The sequence below is a fragment of the Schistocerca piceifrons genome, chromosome 2 (genome assembly GCF_021461385.2).
Source record: "Schistocerca piceifrons isolate TAMUIC-IGC-003096 chromosome 2, iqSchPice1.1, whole genome shotgun sequence".
Taxonomy (NCBI): domain Eukaryota; kingdom Metazoa; phylum Arthropoda; class Insecta; order Orthoptera; family Acrididae; genus Schistocerca; species Schistocerca piceifrons.
The window spans coordinates 536,506,187-536,534,044 of NC_060139.1; the positions used below are offsets into that span (position 1 = coordinate 536,506,187).

The 27,858-nt window shown below is 40.6% G+C and overlaps 1 protein-coding gene across 1 annotated transcript in view; it reads left to right on the forward strand.

Annotated features, from left to right (window-relative positions):
- Window positions 1-27,858, forward strand: part of LOC124776501 (alkyldihydroxyacetonephosphate synthase) — a 241,465-nt gene that overhangs the window by 144,120 nt on the left and 69,487 nt on the right. Inside the window, exons 3-4 of the mRNA XM_047251519.1 lie at window positions 511-647; window positions 18,342-18,491. Coding sequence (XP_047107475.1) covers window positions 511-647; window positions 18,342-18,491 — 287 coding nt within the window. The remainder of the gene's footprint in view (window positions 1-510; window positions 648-18,341; window positions 18,492-27,858) is intronic.

The window sequence follows — 27,858 nt, forward strand, 5'->3', positions numbered from 1 at the left end:
AGGACAGGGTCCTCAGACTCCAGAATGTCCATCTCATCCTTTAATCTGAGTGACATAGCCTTTCTTTTTAAATTTCTCCACCTTGTCCTCATCACCTCTGTGGGGGAACTATTTGTTCCAGAAAGTGTGTACTTTAATATTTGCCTATTGTTTGTATCAATAGTTCACCTCTTGATGGTAAGTACTGAGCAGCAATTATGAAAGAAAATTAAGAGAAGTCTTCGACTGAATGTATAATGGCAAGTCGAGTTTGTGTGTATGCCTCCACTGAGTCCATCTGTGTGTTGAAAATAACTGAAACAAATAGTGGACTATGTAAGAACGAAATCTTATCTTTCACATCTTGTCAGTCTCAGTGTTTTTTTTAATTGTGTTTAATTTTGTTTCCTTTATAGTAATTAATTATCAGTGTCTTGGTCAATTAATGTATCATTTCCTGTAATAACAGCCAATTAAAACGAATATTGTTGACAATTTGTGTGCTCTAGAAGCATTCTTCATTCTTTTCAGGTATCCAATAGGTGATGTACCCCTTCCATATTTCACAGAATGGGTAAAGGATGTACTGGATGTAAACCTTGATTTCAAACAAGAATCACAGTCTTTAATAAGAGCCAAAGACTATCCAGAGCCACATTTGGATGACGGTTAGTTTAAATAATAGTAATAATAATAATAATAATAACCAATTACTAAAGATAACAGAAGTATTCAGCAATGATAGAAATATGGCTTTTGGAACAGACAAATGTAAGAAAAATAGCATAGTCAAGGGAAAACACACTAAACAAGAAGATTACATATTGGATAACCACAGCGACTGCATAGAAGCGATGGAAAAAACAGATGTCTATAAATATCTAGGATACAGACAAAAATAGGAATAGATAATACAAATATTAAAGAAGAACTAAAAGAAAAATATAGACAAAGACTAACAAAAATACTGAAAACAGAATTGACAGCAAGAAACAAGACAAAAGCTATAAATACTTATGCTATACCAATATTGACCTACTCATTTGGAGTAGTGAAATGGAGTAACACAGACGTAGAAGCACTCAATACACTTACACGATCACAATGCCACAAATATAGAATACATCACATACATTCAGCAACAGAAAGATTCACATTAAGCAGAAAGGAAAGAGGAAGGGGATTTATCGATATAAAAAACCTACATTATGGACAGGTAGACAATTTAAGAAAATTCTTTCTAGAACGAGCAGAAACTAGCAAAATACACAAAGCAATCACTCATATGAATACATCGGCTACACCACTGCAATTTCATAACCACTTCTACAACCCTTTAGATCACATAACATCAACAGATACAAAAAAAGTAAATTGGAAAAAGAAAACACTACATGGCAAGCACCCGTATGATCTAACACAGCCACACATTGATCAAGATGCATCCAACACATGGCTAAGAAAAGGCAATATATACAGTCAGACGGAAGGATTCATGATTGCAATACAGGATCAAACAATAAACACCAGATATCACAGCAAGCATATTATTAAAGATCCCAATACCACAACAGATAAATGCAGACTTTGCAAACAACAAATAGAAACAGTAGATCACATCACAAGCGCATGTACAATACTAGCAAATACAGAATACCCCAGAAGACATGACATTGTAGCAAAAATAATACATCAACAACTTCCCATACAACATAAACTAATAAAACAACACATTCCCACATACAAGTATGCACCACAAAATGTACTGGAGAATGATGAATACAAATTATTCTGGAACAGAACCATTATAACAGATAAAACACCACCACATAACAAACCTGACATCATACTCACCAATAAAAAAAAAGAAATTAACACAACTAATTGAAATATCCATACCCAATACAGCAAATATACAGAAGAAAACAGGAGAAAAAATTGAAAAATACATCCAACTGGCAGAGGAAGTCAAGGACATGTGGCATCAGGATAAAGTTGACATTATACCAATTATACTTTCATCTAGAGGAGTCATACCATGCAATATCCACCAGTACATCAACGCAATACACCTACATCCAAACTTATATATACAACTACAGAAATCTGTAATTATTGATACATGTTCAATTACCCGAAAGTTCCTAAATGCAATGTAACATATACCGTACAGTTAAAAGGAAGTCACGCTTGATCATCAAGGTCCGCGTCACCTTCCATTTTTAACCAGACATAACGTCTGAGAAAAGAAAGAAATAATAATAATAAACCCCGTGGAGGCCTGGGAAAAGAATAGGCCTCCGGAATGTTCTGCCAGTCCTAAAAGAACAAACCACTAATAGGACTAACCCCCCTTTTAGTCTGATTAGTTGGTTCAGGACAGAACTAATGAAGCCTCGGACAAGCGCTGTCATGGTCGGGGACGACACTTGGACCGTATGCCCGTCCTCAATGGTAACGACACTGCCAGCCACACGGAAAATGATTTAAATCCAAATAGAGGTGTTTTGCAGGATATGCTTCCTGCAACCGCTCTAGAAGGAAAACAAAGACAGAGGATGAGATGGTCAGATGAAGTTAACCGATACCTCATGTTCTGTTATTACCAAGCAACAAACTTGGGAACCAACACAACTGGATACAGATCACAAGTATACACAACATTTATTACCAGATACCCAGAATTAAAATTTTTAACAGAACAACGACTAGCTGATCAGATTCGTGTAATAATCAAAAATAACAAGATACCCCAGTCAGAATTAAAAAACATCAAAGAACAAGTACAACAAATACTGGAACAAAATAATGTGCAATCGGAAGAAGAAGAAAATACAGTAATGGACTCAAACATCCCACAGCAAACAAACAAAGAACACCACACATCAATTAAACAATCAGAGGAAAACGAAATCTTAAGAGAGCCAGCAGAACAAGCACAAATAGAACACGAAGTGACACACATGTTAGATATGGAAGAAAAATTTCAGCTGACATACATAGAATACAAAGACACAAATACAGACATTAGACCATTCTTGCATAGACCACCAAATAACCCACAAGTCGAAACAACAATAACAACTATCAACACAATCGTATACAACAAAATAAATGAAAATACACAACTATGGAGGAGTTACAACTACTGGTTTGTATAGGAGCACTCACTACACTAAATATACACACTAGGCAGAGATCAGAACCAACCAACACACAGAAGAAACCCAAAAAACCAGCATGGCAACACAGGCCACAGATTAGAATAGAAAAACTGAGAAAAGACATGGGACAGCTAACACAATTTATAAGAAATGAAATATCAGAAGAAAAAAAAACAAACGAAAAAGGTTTGATAAAATCTCACAACAAGAAGCGATAGAGCAATTAGATGAAAAGAAGCAGAAATTACAAGCATTGGCCAAACGACTTAGAAGATACAAAAAGAGTGAAAATAGAAGGAAACAAAGCCAAACATTCAACACAAACCGAAAGAAATTTTACCAGACAAAAGATAACACACACATTAAAATAGAAAATCCACCAAACATAACAGACATGGAACACTTCTGGAGCAACATATGGTCAAACCCGGTACAACATAACAGGCATGCATGGTGGATACAAGCAGAAACAGAAACATACAAGATGATACCACAAATGCCTGAAGTGATAATTTTGCAACATGAAGTCACACAAGCAATTAATTCTATGCAAAATTGGAAAGCCCCGGGAAAAGATAAAATAGCAAATTTGTGGCTAAAGAAGTTCACCTCAACACATTCACATCTAACTAATTATTTAACAGTTACATTGCGGACCCATACACAGTCTCTGATACACTTACACATGGAATAACTTACCTGAAACCTAAAGATCAAGCAGACACAGAAAACCCAGCAAAATGTTGCCCCATAACATGCCTACCAACAATATACAAAATATTTACTTCAGTCATTACACAGAAATTAATGACACATACAACACAGAACAAAATTACAAATGAAGAACAAAAATGCTGTTGCAAAGGAGCACGAGGATGTAAAGAGCAACTGATAATAGATGCAGAGGTGACATATCAAGCTAACACTAAACAAAGGTCGCTACACTACGCATACATTGATTACCAAAAAACTTTTGATAGTGTACCCCACTCATGGTTACTACAAATATTGCAAATATATAACGTGGATCCTAAAGTGATACAGTTCCTAAACATAGTAATGAAAAATTGGAAAACCACACTTAATATCCAAACAAATTCAAATAATATCACATCACAGCCAATACAGATTAAGAATGGAATATACCAAGGAGACTCATTAAGTCCTTTCTGGTTCTGCCTTGGTCTGAACCCACTATCCAACATGTTAAATAATACAAATTATGGATACAATATTACTGGAACATACCAACACAAAATCACACATTTGCTATACATGGATGATCTAAAACGACTGGCAGCAACAAATCAACAACTCAACCAATTACCAAAGATAACAGAAGTATTCAGCAATGATAGAAATATGGCTTTTGGAACAGACAAATGTAAGAAAAACAGCATAGTCAAAGGAAAACACACTAAACAAGAAGATTACATATTGGATAACCACAGCGACTGCATAGAAGCAATGGAAAAAACAGTTACCTATAAATATCTAGGATACAGACAAAAAATAGGAATAGATAATAAAAAAATTTTAAGGAAGAACTACAAGAAAAATATAGACAAAGACTAACAAAAATACTGAAAACAGAATTGACAGCAAGAAACAAGACAATAGCTATAAATACTCATGCTATACCAATACTGACCTACTCATTTGGAGTAGTGAAATGGAGTAACACCGACGTAGAAGCACTCAATACACTTACACGATCACAATGCCGCAAATATAGAATAGATCACATACATTCACAAACAGAAAGACTTACATTAAGCAGAAAGGAAAGAGGAAGGGCATTTATCGACATAAAGAACCTACATTATGGACAGGTAGACAATTTAAGAAAATTCTTTATAGAACGAGCAGGAACTAGCAAAATACACAAAGCAATCACTCATATAAATACATCGGCTACACCAGTGCATTTCATAACCACTTCTACAACCCTTTAGACCACATAACATCAACAGATACGAAGAAAGTAAATTGGGAAAAGAAAACACTACATGGCAAGCACCCGTATCATCCCACACATCTACCAAGACGCATCCAACACATGGCTAAGAAAAGGCAATATGTACAGTGAGACAGAAGGATTCATGATTGCAATACAGGGTCAAACAATAAACACCAGAAATTACAGCAAGCATATTATTAAAGATCCCAATACCACAACAGATAAATGCAGACTGCAAACAACAAATAGAAACAGTAGATCACATCACAAGCAGATGTACAATACTAGCAAATACAGAACACACCAGAAGACATTACAATGTAGGAAAAATAATACATCAACAACTTGCCATACAACATAAACTAATAAAACAACATGTTCCCACATACAAGTATGCAACACAAAATGTACTGGTGAATGATGAATACAAATTATACTGGAACAGAACAATTATAACAGATAAAGCAACACCACATAACAAACCTGACATCATACTCACCAATAAAAAGAAGAAATTAACACAACCAATCGAAATATCCATACCCAGTACCACAAATATACAGAAGAAAACAGGAGAAAAAATTGAATAATACATCCAACTGGCTGAGGAAGTAAAGGACATGTGGCATCAGGATAAAGTTGACATTATACCAATTATACTATCAAGTACAGGAGTCATACCACACAATATCCACCAGTACATCAACGCAATACAGATACGTCCAAATGTACAGGGCTATTACAAATGATTGAAGCGATTTCATGAATTCACTGTAGCTCCATTCATTGACATATGGTCACGACACACTACAGATACATAGAAAAACTCATAAAGTTTTGTTCGGCTGAAGCCGCACTTCATGTTTCTGCTGCCAGAGCGCTCGAGAGTGCAGTGAGACAAAATGGCGAGAGGAGCCGAGAAAGCGTATGTCGTGTTTGAAATGCACTCACATCAGTCAGTCATAACAGTGCAACGACACTTCAGGACGAAGTTCAACAAAGATCCACCAACTGCTAACTCCATTCGGCGATGGTATGCGCAGTTTGAAGCTTCTGGATGCCTCTGTAAGGGGAAATCAACGGGTCGGCCTGCAGTGAGCGAAGAAACGGTTGAACGCGTGCGGGCAAGTTTCACGCGTACCCCGCGGAAGTTGACGAATAAAGCAAGCAGGGAGCTAAACGTACCACAGCCGACGGTTTGGAAAATCTTACGGAAAAGGCTAAAGCAGAAGCCTTGCCGTTTACAATTGCTACAAGCCCTGACGCCCGATGACAAAGTCAAACGCTTTGAATTTTCGGCGCGGTTGCAACAGCTCATGGAAGAGGATGCGTTCAGTGCGAAACTTGTTTTCAGTGATGAAGCAACATTTTTTACTTAATGGTGAAGTGTTTAAACCACCTCTACCAAGAAACGTGCCAGAACTGAGAGCTCGCTTCAACGATGCTTTCGAACTCATTGATGGGGACATTCTGTGCCGAGTGTGGGAAGAACTTGATTATCGGCTTGATGTCTGCCGAATCACTAAAGGGGCACATATCGAACATTTGTGAATGCCTAAAAAAACTTTTTGAGTTTTTGTATGTGTGTGCAAAGCATTGTGAAAATATCTCAAATAATAAAGTTATTGTAGAGCTGTGAAATCGCTTCAATCATTTGTAATAACCCTGTATATATACAACTACAGAAATCTGTAATTATTGATACATGTTCAATTACCCAAAAGTTCCTCATTGTAATGTAACATATACCGTACAGTTAAAAGGAAGTCGCGCTTGATCAAGGTCTGCATCACTTTCCATTTTTAATCAGACATAACGTCTGAGAAAGGAAAGAAATATTAATAATGTACATGAAATCAAATCATTGACTGTAAGAATGAATGCTTTTTGCAGTTGGCATGTTCCTAATTAGAAAATGTTGAGCTGTGCTGCATGAGCTGCAATTAAGAAAGTGTGCTTCTTTCAAGTGGTATTTCACCGATTGCTGTGGTGCACAGCTTTTGTGTACATAATGCACCCTTCTTCTTTAACTACATGATGATGATTATTTCAAGCTTTAGGTCCATTAGGCATATGAAGACTCTTGATGTTTCATTGAATTGCTTTAGCTTACTGTTCTACTTTTATGGTTTTGTCAAAAGATAAATTTGTTCTTTTACATATCATTGACTGTTCTCAAAACAAATTACCCACAATCTGACTAGGAAGGTTTACTCCAAAGCCAAGCTATATAAACAGTAAGGTGCAGCTCTCATTGATGCGATATGATTTATGATTTGACATGTTGCAATAAAGATCGTGCAGTGCAGCAGTAATGCAACAGTTATCCGTATGAAACTCGCATTCCCACAGGAGTGACACAACAAGCAACAAGACACTGCAGGCAGCAATATCTCACGTGTGGCACGTTGCTGCCAGCCTCGCCTTGTACAATTTACATCTACATCTATATCTATGTGTTTACTCTGCTATTCATAGTAAAGTGCCTGGCAGAGGGTTCAGTGAACCACCTTCAAGCTATGTCTCTACCGTTTAAGTCTCGAACAGCGCGTAGGAAAAACGAGCACTTATATTTTCCTGTTCAAGCCCTGGTTTCACTTATTTTATCGTGATGATAATTTCTCCGTATTTAGGTGGGTGCCAACAGAATGTTTTCGCAATCGGAGGAGAAAACTGGTGATTGAAATTTCATGAGAAGATCCCTTTGCAGTGAGAAACACCTTTGTTTTAATGATTGCCACTCCAATTCCGGTATCATGTCTGTGGCACTGGCTCCCCTATTTCGCGATATACAAATATGTCACGTATTTATTCGAGACTGGAAAGAGGTATGGCTCTCCTTCCAGCATTAAAAACATTTCGATATGTTGGCACATAGCATTATATGATATAATATATACCAAACAGAAACTGGCCGGTGACGACATTTTCCCTTCAGATGTCCAAAAATATTTGCTGTGCTTTACATAATTTTGAAGTATTACAATAATTGTGGGCAATAGCAAAGAGAAAAATAGTTCATTATCAGGCTGTCATATCAGACTATAAGATGGAAAAAAATGCATTATTTTTTTACCAAATAATTTCCTCAGAATCAAATGGAAAAGACTGCAAAAATAATTTTTAATATTCCTTTTAAACACAGTGCAGTCTAGATAAAATAGTTCGACAACATGCACCAACTGATGACAATAACAGCAGTACTAATCTGCATGTTTTATGTCAGTAAGATGACCAAATTCATTGAAATCTGTTACCGAGACAGTGAATCTTATAGGAAATCATCCGGGGTGACACAATTCTGTCTTTCTGTGAGTTCTTAATGTGCAGGAGAAATTCATGTATTTATTTGCATATCTTTCTGTTTTTTCGGACACCAGATGAAGGTAAACGTTACTGTACACATTTTTGGTGGTGTGTGATTAATATGTTGAAGATATTAAGGGAGATTATTAGTGGCAGTTCTATTGCAGATGTAAGACAGAACATGTAAATGAAGAGAGTCTCACTGATAGACATACGATAATCAAAAATTGAAGCATTACACTATTTACACACCACTGTTGAAAACTGACGTAGAAATTGGAGAGATATAATCAGCGAGGTCATTTCAGTGGACTTTGAATACATCTAGACATTGTTGAGTCAAAGCTCACCAGTAAAATAAAATTAATTAGTGTAGTGTTGCATTTTTCATTACTTAAGCAATTATTACATCAACTGTTTCATAAGTAGTCAATTCTTGTATAAACCCACTTGGTATTTTGTGCTGTTTTCATTAACTGCAATGTAAGAGGTACATAATTTGTTAGTGACAAAAAATAGAAAAAGCAAGTTACTCGTTATCTCAACAGTAAAAGTGCTACATATTGAGAATTTGAAAATCACATTTTATACATGATGATTTTGTGATGATGATACAAACTTTCAGGGATGATAGAGAGACCTTAGTCTGGAAATGACACAGTTGAAAGTTATAAGTGATGACCATTCTGATACTTCGGACAGTGGACCTCTTCTACTGCAAGCTCTTTGCTTTCCGTATTTTAGTAGGAGGCAGTATGGATAAAAATATAAAAAAAAAACAGCCCAATAAACATGGGATCTAAAGCACAGACCTTTGGAGCTATGAGCACTTGTTCATCTTTGCTGCTGTGAAAAACATCTATTGTACAGAACAAGTGTTCATAGCTTTTAAGGTATGTGTTTTAGAGCCCCAGTTTACTAGGAAATTTTTTCTTGGTTTGGTCCATTTTACCTCGTCCCAAAATGTGGAAAACAAAGAGCTTTTGGTAGAAGAGGTCCGCTGTTAGATGTGTCAGAATAGTTCTCTCTAGTAACTTGAGACTCTGACATTTCTGGACGAGGGCACCTTACCTCCAACTGATACAGTTACTGTTCTCCCCAGAATGTTGGTAACATCATAATGGATTCACCCTGTGTGTGTGTGTGTGTGTGTGTGTGTGTGTGTGTGTGTGTGTGTGTGTGTGTTCACCTGTGTACCCCTTATCTGTCTGCCTGTCTGCTCCTTCCTTCCTTCCTTCCTCCCTCTCTCTCTCTCTCTCTCTCTCTCTCTCTCTCTCTCTCTCTCCCCTTTTCCCTCCTCTCTGTCTCACCCCTTGTCCCCCTCTCTGGCTGCATGAAAGATCTGAAGAAATCAAAAATTAAATGATTGTTGGAAGAAAAGTCAAAACAACCTTCATTGAAATCAGAAGTAAGGGTGGTAACATTAGAGAGTTCTACATCTACACTCTGCAAACCACCCTGAAGTGCATAGCGAAGGGTATGTCCCTGAGTACCAGTTATTAGAGTTTCTCCCTGTTCCATTCATTCATGTTTGGAGCTCGGGAAGAATCATTGTTTGAATGCCTCTGTGTGTGTGTGCAGTAATTGTTCTAATCTTATCCTCGATCCCTGTGTGAGTGATATGTAGGGGGTTGTAATATATCCCTAGAATAATTATTTAAAGCTGGCTCTTGAAACTTTGTTAATAGACTTTCTCAGAATAGAGTGTCTGTCATCAAGAGTCTGATAGTTCAGTTCCTTGAGTTCATTTCAGTCCATTCAGCACATCTGTGACACTCTCCCTCAGATTAAACAAACCTGTGACTATTCATGCTGCCCTTGTATATGTTCAATATGCCCTGTTAGTCCTATCTGGCACGGGTCTCTCACACTTGAGCGACATTCGAGAACCTGTCATGTGAGTGATTTGTAAGCAATCTCGCTTTTAATTTGATTGCACTTCCCCAGTATTCCACCAATAAACTGAAGTCTACCAATCGCTTTACCCACAGTTGAACCTATATGATCATACCACTTCTATTAAGTGTTACACCCAGGTATTTGTACGAGTTAGCTGATTCCAGCAGTGACTCACTGATATTATAGTCATAGGATACTACTTTTTCTTTTGTTTTTGAGAAGTGCAAAAGGAGTTCAATAGGAATTTCACTGCTAAATGCAGAGGGGAGAGCAGATAGGTAGAAAGAGTACATTGAAGGCCTTCACGAGGGGGAAGACTTGTCTGATGTGGCAGGAGAAGAAACAGGAATCAACAGGGAAGAGCTAGAGGATACTATAATCAGAACTTAAGAGAGCTTTAGAAGACTTTGGATCAAATAAGGGAGAAAAGATAGATAACATTTCCATCAGAGTTTCTAAAATCATTGGCGGAAGAGGCAAAAGAACAACTATTCACATTGGGGTATAGAATGTATGAGAGTGGCAGTACACCATCTCACTTTCGAAAAAACCTTATCCACATAATACTAAATATTGCAAGGGCCGATAAGTGTGAGAATTATTGCACAGTCACTGTAACAGCTCATGCATCCAAGTTACTGAGAAGAATAATATACAGAAGAATGGAAAAGAAAATTGGTGATGTGTTAGGTGATGATCAGTTTGGCTTTAGAAAAGGTAAAGGCACCAGAGAGGCAGCTCTGACATTTCAGTTGACAAGGAAGCAAGACTGAAGAAAAATCAAGACCCATTCATAGGGTTTGGTGACCAAGAAAAAGCGTTCAACAATATCAAATGGTGCAAGATGTTCAAATTCTGAGAAAAATAGGGATAAGGTATAGGGAAAAGATGGCAATATACAGTATGTACAAGAGACAAGAGGGAACAATGAGACTGGAAGACCGAGAGTGAAGTGCTTGGATTAAAAAAGGTGTAAGACAGGGATGTAGTATTTTGTCCATGCTGTTCAATCTATACATCGAAGAAGCAATGACAGAAAAAATTGTTCGAGAGTAGATTTAAAATTCGAGGCGAAAGGATATCAATGATAAAATTCTCGGATGACATTGCTATCCTCTGTGAAAGTGAAGAAGAATTGCAGGATGTGGTGAATGAAATGAACTGTCTAATGAGTACAGAATATGAATTGAGAGTAGATCGAAGAAAGATGAAAGTAATGAGAAGTAGCAGAAATGAGAACAGTGAGAAATTTAAAATCAGAGTTGGGGTTCATGAAGTAGACAAAATTCAGGAAGTCTGCTACCTAGGCAATTGAATAACCAGTGACGAACGGAGCAAGGTGGTCATAAAACACAGACCAGCACTGGCGGAAAAGGCATTCCTGGCCAAGAGAAGCATGCTAGTAGAAAACGTGGGTCTTAAAACGAGGAATAAATTTCTGAGGATGTGGGACATGGACTGTGAGAAAACCAGAACAGCAAAGAATCTAAGTCTTTGAGATGTTAAGCTACAGCAAAATGTTGAAAATTAGGTGGACGTATAAGGTAGGGAATAAGGAGATTCTCTGCAGAATCGGCAATGAGAGGAATATATGGAAAACACTGACCAGAAGAAGGGACAGGATGATAGGACATCTGTTAGGCATCAGGGAATAACTTCAACAGTGCTAGGAGGAGCTGCAGAGGGTTAAAACTGTAGAGGAAGGCAGAGATTGGAATATATTCAGCAAGTAATTGAGAACAAAGGGTGCAATTGCTTTTCTGAGATGGAAAGGTTGGCACAGGAGAGGAATTTGTAGTGAGCCACATCAAACCAGTCTGAACGCTGATGACTCAAAACTACCCACTACATGGCAGTTATGCAGAGCAGCCTAGGTGTCAGGTTTTACCAGCTGTTTTGAACTCCACACTTATATCTATGTGACCCAGGTGATACTTATCCCCACAATATTTCTTTGCATGTTTAAGGCTCTTAACATGTCAACAATGTATTCAGCTAACACAACTAGAATTAGCTGATCACAGTAGATGCCATATGTATGATGGCTAACTGGCATGATTTTTCTAAGCAGTGGCTATGTATTTTGATATTGTTGACAGACTATTGCATTGGGCTGCAGAGCTTTGCTGGACAGCAATAATACAACTATCATTGGGATGTATAATCAATGAACTAATAAGCTGACTGTTTACATCAGGGATGTCTTTGCCAATATATATAACAACAGTGAGCTAATTATGCATGTATGTCAGTGTGTTCCAGGTAGACTTCAATGGTTTCTTAATAATAAAGGAGGAGACAGTGTGAACACTTAAAGAACTGATATGTACTGTAATTTGTTGATAGGCCTTTATTGTGATCAGATTATTAAAATTTAATAATAATTACATAAGTGTATAGTGATTTCCATGCCACTGTTTCTATAGGTACTGACTTTTTACCCATGTTTACACCTGTGTAAGTGTGTGTCACGTATACTGCAAACATCTCTATCCATCCTTCACCTCAACAACCCCCCCCCCCCCCCCCCTCCTGCCCGATTCCATATTTCCATCTCCTCCCCTCCCTCTTCTCTGTCCATCTCTTCCCCTCCCCTCTGTCTGTCTATGTCTTTTTCTGCCCATCTCCTCCTCTGACCTGTCTTTGTTCCTCTCGTCGGCCGTACTCTCTCTGTCCACCCTCTAAGCTACTCCATCTTCACGCCTACCCCACTCCGACAGATGGTGGGTCTTACTTCCACAAACATACATGCTACAGACAGACAGAAACATACACATGTGACACATTTATTGGGGGAGGGAGGGGGGAGGGGGCAGGGACTCAATAGGTAAAGTATACATGACAAGGGGGTCCAAACGCGATATACCATGCACAAAGTTGGAAAAAATTTGGAGCCTTCTGAATGCTTCAGACCATTTATTTTAGAGACATTTAAAACACCTAAAGCATGCCAATTTACTTGTTTTACAACATAATTTGAGATTACCAAATATGGAAAAGTTATAGTAATATTTAAAGTTATTAATAGTATGTGTATGATTATTATGTATTATATCATAAACAACTGTGAAACTTTAACATTGAATGGTTTTCCAAACTAAAATCTGCTTGATTAAAAAAGTTGCGTATTACATACATGGTGTTATTTAGTTTATTTTTGAAACATTAAAAATACATTTAAAAACGCAAATGGAAACCTGTGAAAGTTGTGAATAAATATGTAAGTAGTCAAAAAGACAGAAATGACAATTAAATAAGTTGTTAGGAACATAAGGTAAGATAAGCTTATAAAATTAATCCTATAGCAATCTACATACATTTCTTCTGTTTCCAAAATTGGATATAAATATTCTAGCAACATTTCTGAAGTCTGTTTGATCCAACAGCAACTTGTACCCACTGCAAACTGCTACATGATTCGGCCTCTGATGTGTCATTGTGGTATGCAGACAGATCATCAGTCATCATAGAGCAATAAAACAGCTTTCTGATTGCAGCTTGGAGCTGGGCACACAAGCATAAGTCCTACCAGTGCTCCAACATTAGATAATAATTCTTGTACTTGCTTTTTCATAGAAAATGTCTTTTGTGTCTTTCAGGCATTAAATGTTGTTTCATAGATGAGAGAGTTAAAGTTCTGTTATCGAAGGTTGAACATCAATTTCCGGGTATGAAGCTACCACAACATGTCCTCTCTTCTTCAGCAGCACTTTTCTGAAGGAAACCTGCTTCTTCATGCCAGGTTGAGTGTTGGATGTCATATCAATGATTTCAAAATATTCCTGTCTGTAAAGCTTTTGAAGCAAAAGACATTCATGTGGATCCATGCCCCCAGACAGCCAATTAGGAAATTTCACCCTTGGAAGTTGGAGCTGTTGTAAGCCACGCTCAGATATAATATCATATCTTCGTGTAAGGAAGAAAACTTTTCATTCGTCCTGAGTTTGTTGAGACCCACAATTACATATTGAAGCAATGAATAAAGTCCTGAGACTGTTATTTTTTCTCCTTGGAAACTCTTGTTAAAGACTTCCAGAAGCTCAGTTACTTCTTTCCTCATTATGAAACCAAGATATGTTTTGTCAGCCTCAAAGAATACTTGGGCCAATGCCTCCTTCGTACACCATTTCTGTTAAGCTCCCACTGTCTTGTGAGTCAGAGGATTTTTTTGGTCAAAACCATCGGTAGAGCTGTCTACTGGGACATAAAGGTTGGCAACATCACTGATAGGTCCTTCAGCACTTCTTCAATAGTACATGTAAACTTGTCTTTTGCTTTTGTGTTTGAAAACTGTATTCTTAATTGATGAGTGGAATTTTTGACGGTACAAGCAGATTTGTGCTTACCTAACCTGCTCATCACCGGTCGTTGTCATACTGACACAGCTCATTAAAACTTGGAATATTGTCTTCATAGTGAATAATACAAGTGTTTTTGATTTACTGGATCTTTAGTAAATTCTGCAAACCACTAATTATTACTGCACAAGAACTATTATATGTATAATTACTTAAGTCTGGATATATGCATTCAACAGTGTCTTTTTTTTGTCAAGTAAGAGTCAAAAAATATACTGCTTTCAAAAGAATATTGGGGGGAGGGACACGCCACCCCCCCTCCAGTGATGATGGATTCCCCCCCCCCCTTGTCAATCACCTCCCACCCCCTTGTCAATCACCTCCCACCCCCTTGTCAATCACCTCCCACCCCCTTGTCAATCACCTCCCACCCCCTTGTCAATCACCTCCCACCCCTTTGTCCATCACCTCCCACCCCTTTGTCCATCACCTCCCACCCCTTTGTCCATCACCTCCCACCCCTTTGTCCCCGCGATCCTCCCTTTGTCCCCGCGATCCTCCCTTTGTCCCCGCGATCCTCCCTCTGTCCCCGCGATCCTCCCTCTGTCCCCGCGATCCTCCCTCTGTCCCCGCGATCCTCCCTCTGTCCCCGCGGTGGTCCCTCTGTCCCCGCGGTGGTCCCTCTGTCCCCGCGGTGGTCCCTCTGTCCCCGCGGTGGTCCCTCTGTCCCCGCGGTGGTCCCTCTGTCCCCGCGGTGGTCCCTCTGTCCCCGCGGTGGTCCCTCTGTCCCCGCGGTGGTCCCTCTGTCCCCGCGGTGGTCCCTCTGTCCCCGCGGTGGTCCCTCTGTCCCCGCGGTGGTCCCTCTGTCCCCGCGGTGGTCCCTCTGTCCCCGCGGTGGTCCCTCTGTCCCCGCGGTGGTCCCTCTGTCCCCGCGGTGGTCCCTCTGTCCCCGCGGTGGTCCCTCTGTCCCCGCGGTGGTCCCTCTGTCCCCGCGGTGGTCCCTCTGTCCCCGCGGTGGTCCCTCTGTCCCCGCGGTGGTCCCTCTGTCCCCGCGGTGGTCTCTCTGTCCCCGCGGTGGTCTCTCTGTCCCCGCGGTGGTCCCTCTGTCCCCGCGGTGGTCCCTCTGTCCCCGCGGTGGTCCCTCTGTCCCCGCGGTGGTCCCTCTGTCCCCGCGGTGGTCCCTCTGTCCCCGCGGTGGTCCCTCTGTCCCCGCGGTGGTCCCTCTGTCCCCGCGGTGGTCCCTCTGTCCCCGCGGTGGTCCCTCTGTCCCCGCGGTGGTCCCTCTGTCCCCGCGGTGGTCCCTCTGTCCCCGCGGTGGTCCCTCTGTCCCCGCGGTGGTCCCTCTGTCCCCGCGGTGGTCCCTCTGTCCCCGCGGTGGTCCCTCTGTCCCCGCGGTGGTCCCTCTGTCCCCGCGGTGGTCCCTCTGTCCCCGCGGTGGTCCCTCTGTCCCCGCGGTGGTCCCTCTGTCCCCGCGGTGGTCCCTCTGTCCCCGCGGTGGTCCCTCTGTCCCCGCGGTGGTCCCTCTGTCCCCGCGGTGGTCCCTCTGTCCCCGCGGTGGTCCCCCTGTCCCCGCGGTGGTCCCCCTGTCCCCGCGGTGGTCCCCCTGTCCCCGCGGTGGTCCCCCTGTCCCCGCGGTGGTCCCCCTGTCCCCGCGGTGGTCCCCCTGTCCCCGCGGTGGTCCCCCTGTCCCCGCGGTGGTCCCCCTGTCCCCGCGGTGGTCCCCCTGTCCCCGCGGTGGTCCCCCTGTCCCCGCGGTGGTCCCCCTGTCCCCGCGGTGGTCCCCCTGTCCCCGCGGTGGTCCCCCTGTCCCCGCGGTGGTCCCCCTGTCCCCGCGGTGGTCCCCCTGTCCCCGCGGTGGTCCCCCTGTCCCCGCGGTGGTCCCCCTGTCCCCGCGGTGGTCCCCCTGTCCCCCCTCTCTCCATCATGCCCTACACCCATTCTATACATGACAGTGTGCATCCCCCTTGAAATCAATTCCATGCTACCCGCACAGCTACCTGGGCTGCCTAGATGTTGGTCTTTACCAACCCTGTTCCTCCCCACCCTAAATATGCGAGCTGTGTGATTTGTTCCTCCACAGTATATCTTTTGAGACAATCTCAGCAGGTTTACCAGATTTGGTTGAGATCAATAGAGTGCTTTAAGAGGAGGTGGGGTTAGCATCATTTTAGGAGATGTGTATCTGATATATAATGTTATTGTCAAACTCCAGTGGCAAAATGTTTGTGTTTACACAAAATATTCAGAAAATATCCCTGAATAAAGAGCTTGTGGTCTCCAATGCCTTGGTATAGAGTATTAATGTGGTTGTGATGTGATGTATTCAGTTTTATACATTCATTACCTTTTGTTTCAGAAAAAGTACCTTTACAACAGTGAGAAACCTTAATATATGATTACCAAAATGCACAACAGAAAACACAAATTAGTACTACCACCCTACAGTGCAAAAGTACTATGTAAACATTAGGTTGTGAAGATATTCAGGTTTTCAGCACATGTGGTGATAATGCATGGTTACTCCCAGTTTCATCATGAACTGATGTTTCCTGAATAAGTCTTTTCAATTCTCGGAGCAGGTGCTGGGTATCTGGCAGTATACACAATCTTCATTGTGGAGTCAGCAGTATTGAGATTGGAGAATGAATGAACGAATATGTTTTGTCTCATTCCTTCTGCTTCATTTTGCAGAATAATTCTTGTTGCATAAAGTAACATTGCTGCAAAGCTGACACAAGAAGATGCGTGACATATTTTATTTTTGGAGCTTCTTTGGTGTGGTAGAGTTGGTTGAACTGTACCAGAAATACAAAGAAACAAATGAAATTCCAATTACTCTTAAACAACTTCTGATAGAAAACTCTAAATTACAATTAATTTTAATGCGCAAAGGACAGTGAGGGTAAAAATGCATTTGTCCAGAAATAAGGAAAAACTGAAACACACACAACAAGAATTTAGATCAGTATTGTTAGTCTCAAATTAACTAACTAGTCAGTGATATCAATGTAATATCATCACTGTTCGCTTTATCAAGTGTGGATTAAATTTGCTGTATATGTGTGAAGCTATAAACCAAAGGAACATAAAATAAAAGCTATTTATTGCATTATTTCGTCTTACGTTTATTTCAGTTAATTTTGTATTAAAAACTCTTGATAACCTGCCCTTATGTAATATTTAAATGCACTTTCACCAATAAGTTTTTCAAAAATTATGGAAATGTGTTCTTCTTTCAGATACAGTTTTATCAAAGTAATAATTTTTAGTGTGATAAAATTTAGGTACATATATTGGCAGTTTGCAGATGAAAGCCGTGGTGAAATGGTAGCAATTATGATTGGTTTGTTGTGCCATTATGTAGCGTATACAGTGGCAGGTTTTCTGTACCACGACTACTGTGTGTTATTTATTTGTAGTAAGAAATTATCAAAGGGCTGTATGTGGATAAAATAGATTTCAGTGATTACAGAATTCAGCACATTTAACTAGGCCAAAAGCACCAAAAGAACAGTTATGTCTATGTTGAAATTATGATGCACATTTCATAGAATAAAGATATAAAATGCTGTTGGTCTAGCTGATTCTTCCATTTATTCATTTTTATTAACATGCTCTTCCTTAGCCAGTTTTAAATTCATTTATTAATTTCTAAGTTTTTAATTTTCTTACAGTAATGTATTTTGATATGAACAGTAGACTTTTTAATGCAATTAAATCCTTGCATTGTTTCAGCATTTCTTTCAGAAATTCAAGAATTAGGTATCAGTCACTCTACAGAAGACGTGGATCGTTTGATAAGAGCTCATGGGCACACTCTTCATGATATTTATGTTCTGAGAGCTGGAAAATTTGACCGTATACCTGACATTGTTGTTTGGCCAGGTTAGTGTCACTATTATCTAACACTAAGATTATTCCAGAATGAGATTTTCACTCTGCAGCGGAGTGTGCGCTGATATGAAACTTCCTGGCAGATTAAAACTGTGTGCCCGACCGAGACTCGAACTCGGGACCTTTGCCTTTCGCGGGCAAGTGCTCTACCATCTGAGCTACCGAAGCACGACTCACGCCCGGTACTCACAGCTTTACTTCTGCCAATATCTTGTCTCCTACCTACCAAACTTAACAGAAGCTCTCCTGCGAGCTTCTGTAGAGTTTGGAAGGTAGGAGACGAGATACTGGCAGAAGTAAAACTGTGAGTACCGGGCGTGAGTCGTGCTTCGGTAGCTCAGATGGTCGAACACTTGCCCGCGAAAGGCAAAGGTCCCGAGTTCGAGTCTCGGTCGGGCACACAGTTTTAATCTGCCAGGAAGTTTCACTATGATTATTACCTACCTACCTGCTGCTGCTGCTACTACTACTACTACTACTACTACTACTACTACTACTACTACTATTATTTCTAGATTTTTTGGTGGTGGTCGTGGGGGCGGGGTGGGGGGGGGGGCGGCGGTTGTTGTTGTTGTTGGTGGTGGTGGTGGTGGTGGTGGTGGTGGTGGTGGTGGTGGTGGTGGTGGTGGTGCGGCTGCTGCTTTAGTACTGAAATCAGAGGGCAAATATTTGTGCTTCTAGTAAAGTACTTCAGTTTCTGTTGCTGTCAGTAACACATATGGCTCCATCAGTCACTGGGGAAGGAAAATCCTCTTTTAATGCAGAGAGATATGACCCTAAAAATCTTCCCTTCCGTGGCTATGCCATGGGAGGAATGTAGGGCTAAGTGGCAACCAGAAAAATACTCCCTCCAATACTTAGTTTGCCCAAAAACTGATGGGATTCCTTCTTGGCCACAAAGCCCTTACTCTTTGTGGTGAACTCATAAGACAAGTTTGGGAAAGTGGTAGCCATCTCAAAAATGAAAAGTGGTTCAAAATGGCATCCCCTGCCAGTCACAAATGCTACTCGCATGTAACAAGCTGGGTGACATACGCGTGACTGTCACTCTCCATAGTATTCTAAATATGGTTCAGGGCATCATTTACAACAGAGACCTGTTACTGCAATCTGATATTTAGCGACGTGCCAACTTGGAGTGGAAGGGTGTGCACTTGATCCATCTGGTGCCTTCATCTAGGCCTTTGAGGGTGATTCATTGCCAGAAAAGGTAAAGGTCAAGGTATGCTGATGCATTGTGAAACTATAGGAGTCTCCCCCACCCATGCGTTGCTTCAAATGTTTGAAATTCAGCGGGCGTATGACCCTGTGTTGCAGCACTAGCCGCATCTGAAGAGATTGTAAATGGGTACTGCATGTGAATGCTTCTTGTGCATCTGTATCAACTGTGGAAATCGCCTTTCTCTGTGTTCACCAGAATGCACTGTTTCCCAGAGAGAGAGGAAACTGCAAGACTCTGGACAAAGTAACTTAACCAAGCAGCCAAGAAATAGTACAATCAATTGAAACTAGTATGTAAAACAGTGAAACTTCCTGGCCAATTAAAACTGTGTACCGTACCTGGACTCGAACTCAGGATCTTTGCCTTTTGTGAGCAAGTGCACTACTGACAGAGCTACCCAAGCATAACTCAAGACTATCCTCACAGCTTTAATAATCTGCCAGGTAGTTTCATATTAGTGCACACTCCGCTGCAGAGTGAAAATGTCATCCTGTAAACATCTCCCACACTGTGGCTAAACCATGTCCCCACAATATCCTTCTTTCTAGGAGTGCTAGTTTTGCAAGGTTCACATCTGTGAAGTTTGGAATGTAGGAGATGAAGTACTGGCGGAAGTAAAGCTGTGAGGACAGGTCATGTGTCGCGCTTAGGTAGCTCAGTCGGTAGAGCACTTACCTGGGTCCACCACCTAATAAAATGACAGAAGCAAGAACACTGGGAACAGTACGTTTCAACCATGAGACCACGTACCTTCCCTTCACATGTTTGAGCAAAGATCATCTCTACACATGCCGGACACCTGCAGGTGTACCTGGTATTACCTTGAATGGCTACACTGACCCAGATGCTGTCGCCAAACATTTTGCTTTGCATTATGCTTTAGTCTCAGCGTCTGAGAATTATCAATCAGCCTTTCGTGTCCTAAAACAGTGGGTGGAGCGAAAGCAGTTACCTATCACTATACACCACCTGGAGCCATATAATGCTCCATTCAGAGAATGGGCATTCGTCAGTGTCCTAACCCACTGCCCTGATACAGCCCCAGGGCTGGACCGTATCCACAACCAAATGATCAATCACCTATCATTGTATTGTCAGTGTCATATCCATGCCATCTTTAATCGCATCTGGAGTGAGGTGAGTTCCCATGGCAAGAAAGCATAATTGTTCCAGTACTGAAACCGGGTAAGCATCCTCTAGAATAGACAGTTATCACCCAATAAGTCTCACCATTGTTCTCTGTAAGCTGAGGCAATGCATGACGACCCAGCAGCCGTGTTGACTCCTTGAGTCTTAAAGTCTACTGGCTATGTCCCAGGGTGGTTTTTGCCAAGACTATTCCTCTGCTGATAATGCGGTTTATGTGGAGTCTGCCATTCAAACAGCTTTTGCCCAATGTCAGCACCTTATAGCTATCATCTTAAACATATGTCCCCTCATTGAACTCTGCTGTCAGGGGCTTCCAGCTGCTCCCTAGATGGAGCACCTTGCCTGCCTTTCTTGCTCTGTCTCCCTTTCTTCACTGACGTTTTGTAGACCTTGAGGTTTTCTTCCCCTGGGGTTTGCACAGTAGGCTATCTCTGATCTACAGTTGTGTAGACCTGTCTCTTTGAGGAAAAAGGGACTGATAACCTAGTAGTTTGGTCCCTTTCATTATCCAACTAACCAACCAACCAACCAACATGTAATGAAATGTGAGCAGGTGCATTATCGTGGTGCAAAAGCCTTAATTCCTCCATAAAAATCCAGAATTCTTTTTTGGATCATTTCAGGCAAACTACATTGAACCTGTAAGTAGTACTCTTTACTGTTCATTTCACATTGTGGCAAGAACTCATTCTACACTACAACGTTAAAATTGAAACACACTGTGAGCATAATCTTCACACTTGACCATACTTGTCAAGCTTTTTCCAGTCTTGGCAATCAAGGGTTTTCACTGGGATGATAGTACCTTGCTTTCAGTGTCATACCCATCATCTCACATTTTGTTACCTATTGTGACTCGTTTCAATAGCTCTATATATTACTGTATTACTGTTGACTTCATCTGGTGACTCCAGGACAACTTCCATTCACTGCCATTTTTGTTCAAATCTAACAACTTTGTAACAAATTTATCCAAAACAGTTTCATGGCGTGAACCAGTTGACATACCAACGTTATCACTGGCATCTATGACTGTGATTTGGCGATCTTTCATTGTAGTTTCTTTCTCGTTTTCAGTGATTCCATCGGTTGATGTGTTGGGCATCCAGGGCACTCGTCACTTTCAGTGCCCTCAAGGCCTTCTTCAAAGCAATGTAAATCACTTTTAAACCCTTGTTTTATTCACAGAAGACTCACCAAAGGCAATATTTAATGTTTCTGAAACTCTAATCCACTTTATTCCATTCCTATAACAAAATTTGTATTAAATTGTCTTATCCATTTTCATGCAAAATAAGGTATTGCTAATACTACCAATACCTTCTTGACAGCTGACAATAGATTTAAATATCCAGTATGCCTCCCATTGTACAGGTACTTTTCAGACATGTTTCCCAACACAATTACAAAAAAGTGGTGCGAGCCAGCCTAATAAAACACACAAAATCACAAATTCATCGTTACTTTCTAAACACTCCTCATGCAGTAAAAATTGTTGCATAGTAATGCAGCCCTTCAAAGCAAACTCCTGCTTCCTAGCAGAAACACAAAGTAAGAATAAACCTTAAATTATTCAGAATAACTGTACTGTATGGTGTTCAAAATTCTATCAGAATATATACATCAATTTAGGAGGAGATAGCAGATGAATGTGGATGTATTTGCAGCAGATTTGTGAATCATGACTTCTGTTCCTACTTTAATATAATTTACTCCATAATGTTGTGTTTCGGAAGAAGGCAACTGTCTTCTGTATCCTATATGGTGTTAACACATTTATCTAAAAGTAAATGCTGCCCATGTGATCTTAACACTGCATCACCACAGATTTAAAGGCTTCCCTGAGTCTGGACCAGTACAAACATCATGAAACAGTTGATGAAAGTGCCTTATGATATAGCTGCATGGTAAGAGTGAGGGACTCGTTCATGAGTTTGCAGGTGGGCTCTAGCAAGGATATAGACCACAAATTTGGAGAAATCAACTGACGTATGCAACTTTGAGAAAGTGGAGATTATTGTGATACAGCACCTGGGAATGAACATTTAAAAAGTCGTGAAACTGGTTGGCTCTCCATGTGGTACTCTCATGAGCATCTATGGAAATTGGTTTGAGGACAGGGAAGCCACAAGAGGTGCGAAGGTGTTGGACGTCCACACGTCATCACAGAATGTGGAGGTCAAGAACTTGTCCACTGTGTAAAGCACGATTGGCAGCAAAGTGTGGCAGAACTTCAGATCTACATCTACATTTATACTCCGCAAGCCACCCAACGGTGTGTGGCGGAGGGCACTTTACGTGCCACTGTCATTACCTCCCTTTCCTGTTCCAGTCGTGTATGGTTCGCGGGAAGAACGACTGTCTGAAAGCCTCCGTGCGCACTCTAATCTCCCTAATTTTACATTCGTGATCTCCTCGGGAGGTATAAGTAGGGGGAAGCAATATATTCGATACCTCATCCAGAAACGCACCCTCTCAAAACCTGGCAAGCAAGCTACACCGCGATGCAGAGCGCCTCTCTTGCAGAGTCTGCCACTTGAGTTTGTTAAACATCTCCGTAACGCTATCACGGTTACCAAATAACCCTGTGACAAAACGCGCCGCTCTTCTTTGGATCTTCTCTATCTCCTCCGTCAGATGAGTACAATGCCGATGTTGGTACATGTGTTTCAGTGCACACTGTTCAGCACACGTTGCTGAACACGGGCTCTGTGACAGGTGACTCCTGTGTATTCCCATTTTGACATAATGACAGTGTTAATTATGATTGCAGTGGACACACAGTATTGGAGATTAGGTTGTGGAAATGTGTGGGTTGGTTGGATGTATTATGTTTCTTGTTTCACCAGGTCAGTGATTGGGTCGGTATACATTGTCATCCAAGCGAATGGCTGCTTAAAATCCTACATTGTACCATGGACACAAGCTGGTGGGGACATGGAGGACATTCACTTGGGCTTCCGTGGGCCTGTGGTGGTAATCAAAGGCACCATGACTGCTGTGGGACATGTACACGTTATTGCAGATCACCTGCATACTTCCACCCTTGATGTCTTCCCATATGCTGATTGCGTCTTGCGACAGGACAATTGTCCTTTTGAAAAGGCCGGAATTGTACTGCATTGGTTTGCGGAGCATGATAGCAAACTCGCATTGCTGTCTTGGGCACAAAATTCAACTAATCTGAACCCAGTGGAACACACATTGGATGCTGTCGGGCGTGAACTCTGCACTCACAAACTATCTGCCTAGAGTTCATGGGAATTAAATGACCTGTATGTAGACATCTGGTGCCACATACTTCACAAAACCTACTAAGGACTTGTCGAATCTATGCCATGCAGGATTTCTGATGTATTGCATTCCAAAGGTGAAAGACTGAGAGTTCGTGTTGTCATCATTTCTTCATCATCATCATCATCATCATCATCATCATCATCATCACATCCAAAGGTGAAACAATGTGCTATTAAGCAGATGGTCATCACATTTTGTTTTTTCTTTATGTTTGTGTATTGGGGCTCCTGGAACATGCCGCCGAGTTTGTCAAATCAATGTATTGCATATTTTTTCAGTGCTTTAAGTGTAAGTTTATGTTGTTACGCATGGTGCTTCAAAATGAAATTACATGTTTTAAGACTTCGTAGCATTATAACATTCAACTTACAACTATTAATAATACAGCAAATGAAAGGGCAACCAAAACTGTTTTGTTGGTATGAAGAGCATGGAACAACCTAGAGTAGCTGAAGAATTTGTTGAACAAGCAAGAGTCTTTCATGCATAGCCCCAAGAAATCAGTTCAGAATGCTTATCATGGATTAGCAGTTCCAGTGAGATCTGTTTGGAGACCTTCAAGAACATGCTTGTAGCTACGTATTTACCATCTGCAGTTGGTACAAGCTCTAAACCCTACAGTTTGCAGTTCATGTGACAACTTTGTAAAAAAACTGTTGCTGCATAACAATGAAGATTTTCTGGATCGTATCTTCTTCAGTGATGAATTGACATTTTACTGTAGTGGAAATGTGAACACACACAATGTGTGCATCTAGGGTCAGCCAATCCCCACAAGATGGTGCAGTTGCAATAAGACTCCCCTAAATTGAATGCTTTTTGTGGTGGAATGTTTAATGGCCTTTTGTTTTTTTGGTGAGTCAAATGTAACTGGTGTTTCTTATCGTGAGGTGCTAGAACTGTGGCTCTTTCTTCAATTGGAAGAAGCTGGACTGCAGAACTTCATTTAGCAGCAAGATAGTGTCCCTTCTCACTGGCATAATTCAGTATGTGATCGGTTAGCCGATGACGTATCCAACCACTGGATTGGTCACAAGGGGCTGAATGACAGAGCTTGTTTTGCATGATCTCCAAGTTCACAGATGATCTGACGCCATAAGATTTTTACCTTTGACATTTCATAAAGGATCATGGGGATTTGCCTTCATTACTAGCTGGTGCACTGGATTTTAAAAACAGCATCATTGGAACAATTGTTTCAGGCACACAGTTCAAGGTTTGGCAACAACTTTCCTATTGACTCGATGTGTGACAAATGGTACTCATGTTGAGCACTTTTAAGAAAAACTGTTTGCGTTGCTTTTTGATTTGATGTATTATTTATAATTGTAAAAATTATAAGTTGAGTGTAACAAATGCTAGAAAGCCTTAAAACCCATATATTCATTTTCAAATGCTCTATACTTATCAGGAACTATGACATCAGTTTCAAAGTTTCTAGATTTTTGAATAAGTACTATGTGCAGTTGTTAGTATATTCAATAAGCACTACTAATTTCCAGCTTTCTTTCAGCTTGTACTTGGATTGTGTGTATTCAGCACTGAAAATAGAACACTTCTGTTAAATTTCTTAGTGCAGTATTCTTGCAGTGAAGTTATTGCTTATTTTATACAGTGCCTCTGTAGTGTCCTTGCAGCAGGCTTCCCTATACTTTATCTTTATTACTGCAACTATGGTGAGTTGCTATCTCCAGTGGGTGAGTCCTTGTTGTGTACATAATGTATGTCTTGTTGGGGTCACATGGTCATGTATTGCTGTGAACACAATGTATCTGTTGTTGGGGGTCACATGGTCATGTATGACTATAAGATAAATCTTCATCCATTGAAAACTTCTGATGAAAATCACGAATTTGAATGGCATTCAGGTATCAATGCCTGTTCTGTTGACCACACTAGGATGTTGTTTGTATAATCATAATCACATCATCAAAATAATTTAGTTCTACATGGTTGTAATATAGTTCTTATAGATATATTGAATCATCTGATCGACACACTGTGTGACACAATAATAAAACTGATGAACTGTACAGTCATGTTGCTATGTGTGGTACAAACAGTATTGATGGGACTGTTCTCCAGTGTGGTTTGTTCTTAGTCACCTTGCTAAACTGTTCATTCTGTTCAGCTTTCAAACATGTCATATATGGTTTAGTTCAGTGTCTTACGTCTCTGTTTTTCCTAATGTTGGGATGTGTGTTCAGCTGCATTTGGCAACTAAATGTCAGTATTTTTGATGCATTTAGGAATATCAATGAGTCAGTGTTCTTAACAATGTTCTTACAAATAAATGATTTTCAGGGTCTCAGTTTGGATTTCTAAACGACTGAGATGTTGAGAAGGCCATGTACTAAATGAGAATGTGCTAAATTTATTTAACTATAAATAGGAGACTATCAGCATATTCTGCGATCTGTCAAAGGCATTTGACTGTGTTACTGCAACTAGTTGACAAAAGGAGAAACTATATATATGCAATAGATCAATCAAACAAAAGGAATGAAGAAGTATAAAAAATGGGATTGTCAGAAAATTCAAAATCGCAAAGCAAGAAAGGGTGGATGAGAATTTAAAGACACAGAAGCTTGCTTAAGTTGAGCAAAGATTGGAAAATTCTTTAATTTCCTATTTTTATTTGGGGAAAAGAGAACCACCTGTGTGAATATCAAGAGCTCAGATGACAAATCAGTACTAAGCAAAGAAGGGAAAATAAAAAGATGAAAGAAATAGGAGTACTGTGTAATTGAAATGAACTTGAAAGAAAAATTATAGAAACAGAACAGGAAATAGATGAAGATAAGTTGGGAAATATGATACTGTAAGAAGAATTTGACATAGCATTGATAGACACAAGTGTAAACCAGGCCCTGGTGTGGCGAAATTCCCCCAGATTTTTTGAGATCTTGGGAGAGCAAGCCTTGACAAAACTGGATCGCAGAACATTGAATTCCCTAATGATTTCCAAAATGGAATGTCCCATGCATCCAACTCCAACTGCTATCCCACATTTTAAGTCTGTCAATTCCCGTCATGCAGCCACAATCACATCAGGAACCTTTTCACGTGAATCACCTGAGTAAAAATCACAGCTCCACATTGCACTTCCCTTTTATACCTTGTGTACATGATACTACCACCATACTATCACCATCTGCACATTTGAATGTAGCTACCCCATTACTTTTGCATACCAAATGGTATGCAAAAGTGATGAGATAGCTACATTCACATATGCAGATAGTGGTAGTATCACATACACAAGGTATAAGAGGGAAGTGCAATGGTGGAGCTGTGATTTTTACTCGGGTGATTCACATAAAAAGGTTTCCAATGTGATTGTGGCTTTGCGCGACAGGAATTGACAGACTTAAAATGTGGGATAGCAGTCGGAGCTGGATGCATGGGACATTCCATTTTGGAAATCATTAGGGAATTCAACGTTCTGAGATCCACAGTGTCAAGAGTGTGTCGAGAATACCAAATTTCAGGCATTACCCTTCACCACGGACAACGCTGTGACCAACAGTGTTCACTTAAATGACAGAGAGCAGTGGCGTTTGCATAGAGATGTCAGTGCTAACAGACAAGCAGCACTGTGTGAAATAACCACAGAAATCAATGTGTGACATACAATGAATGTAGCCGTTAGGATAGAGTGATGAAATTTGGCATTAATGGGCTTTGGCA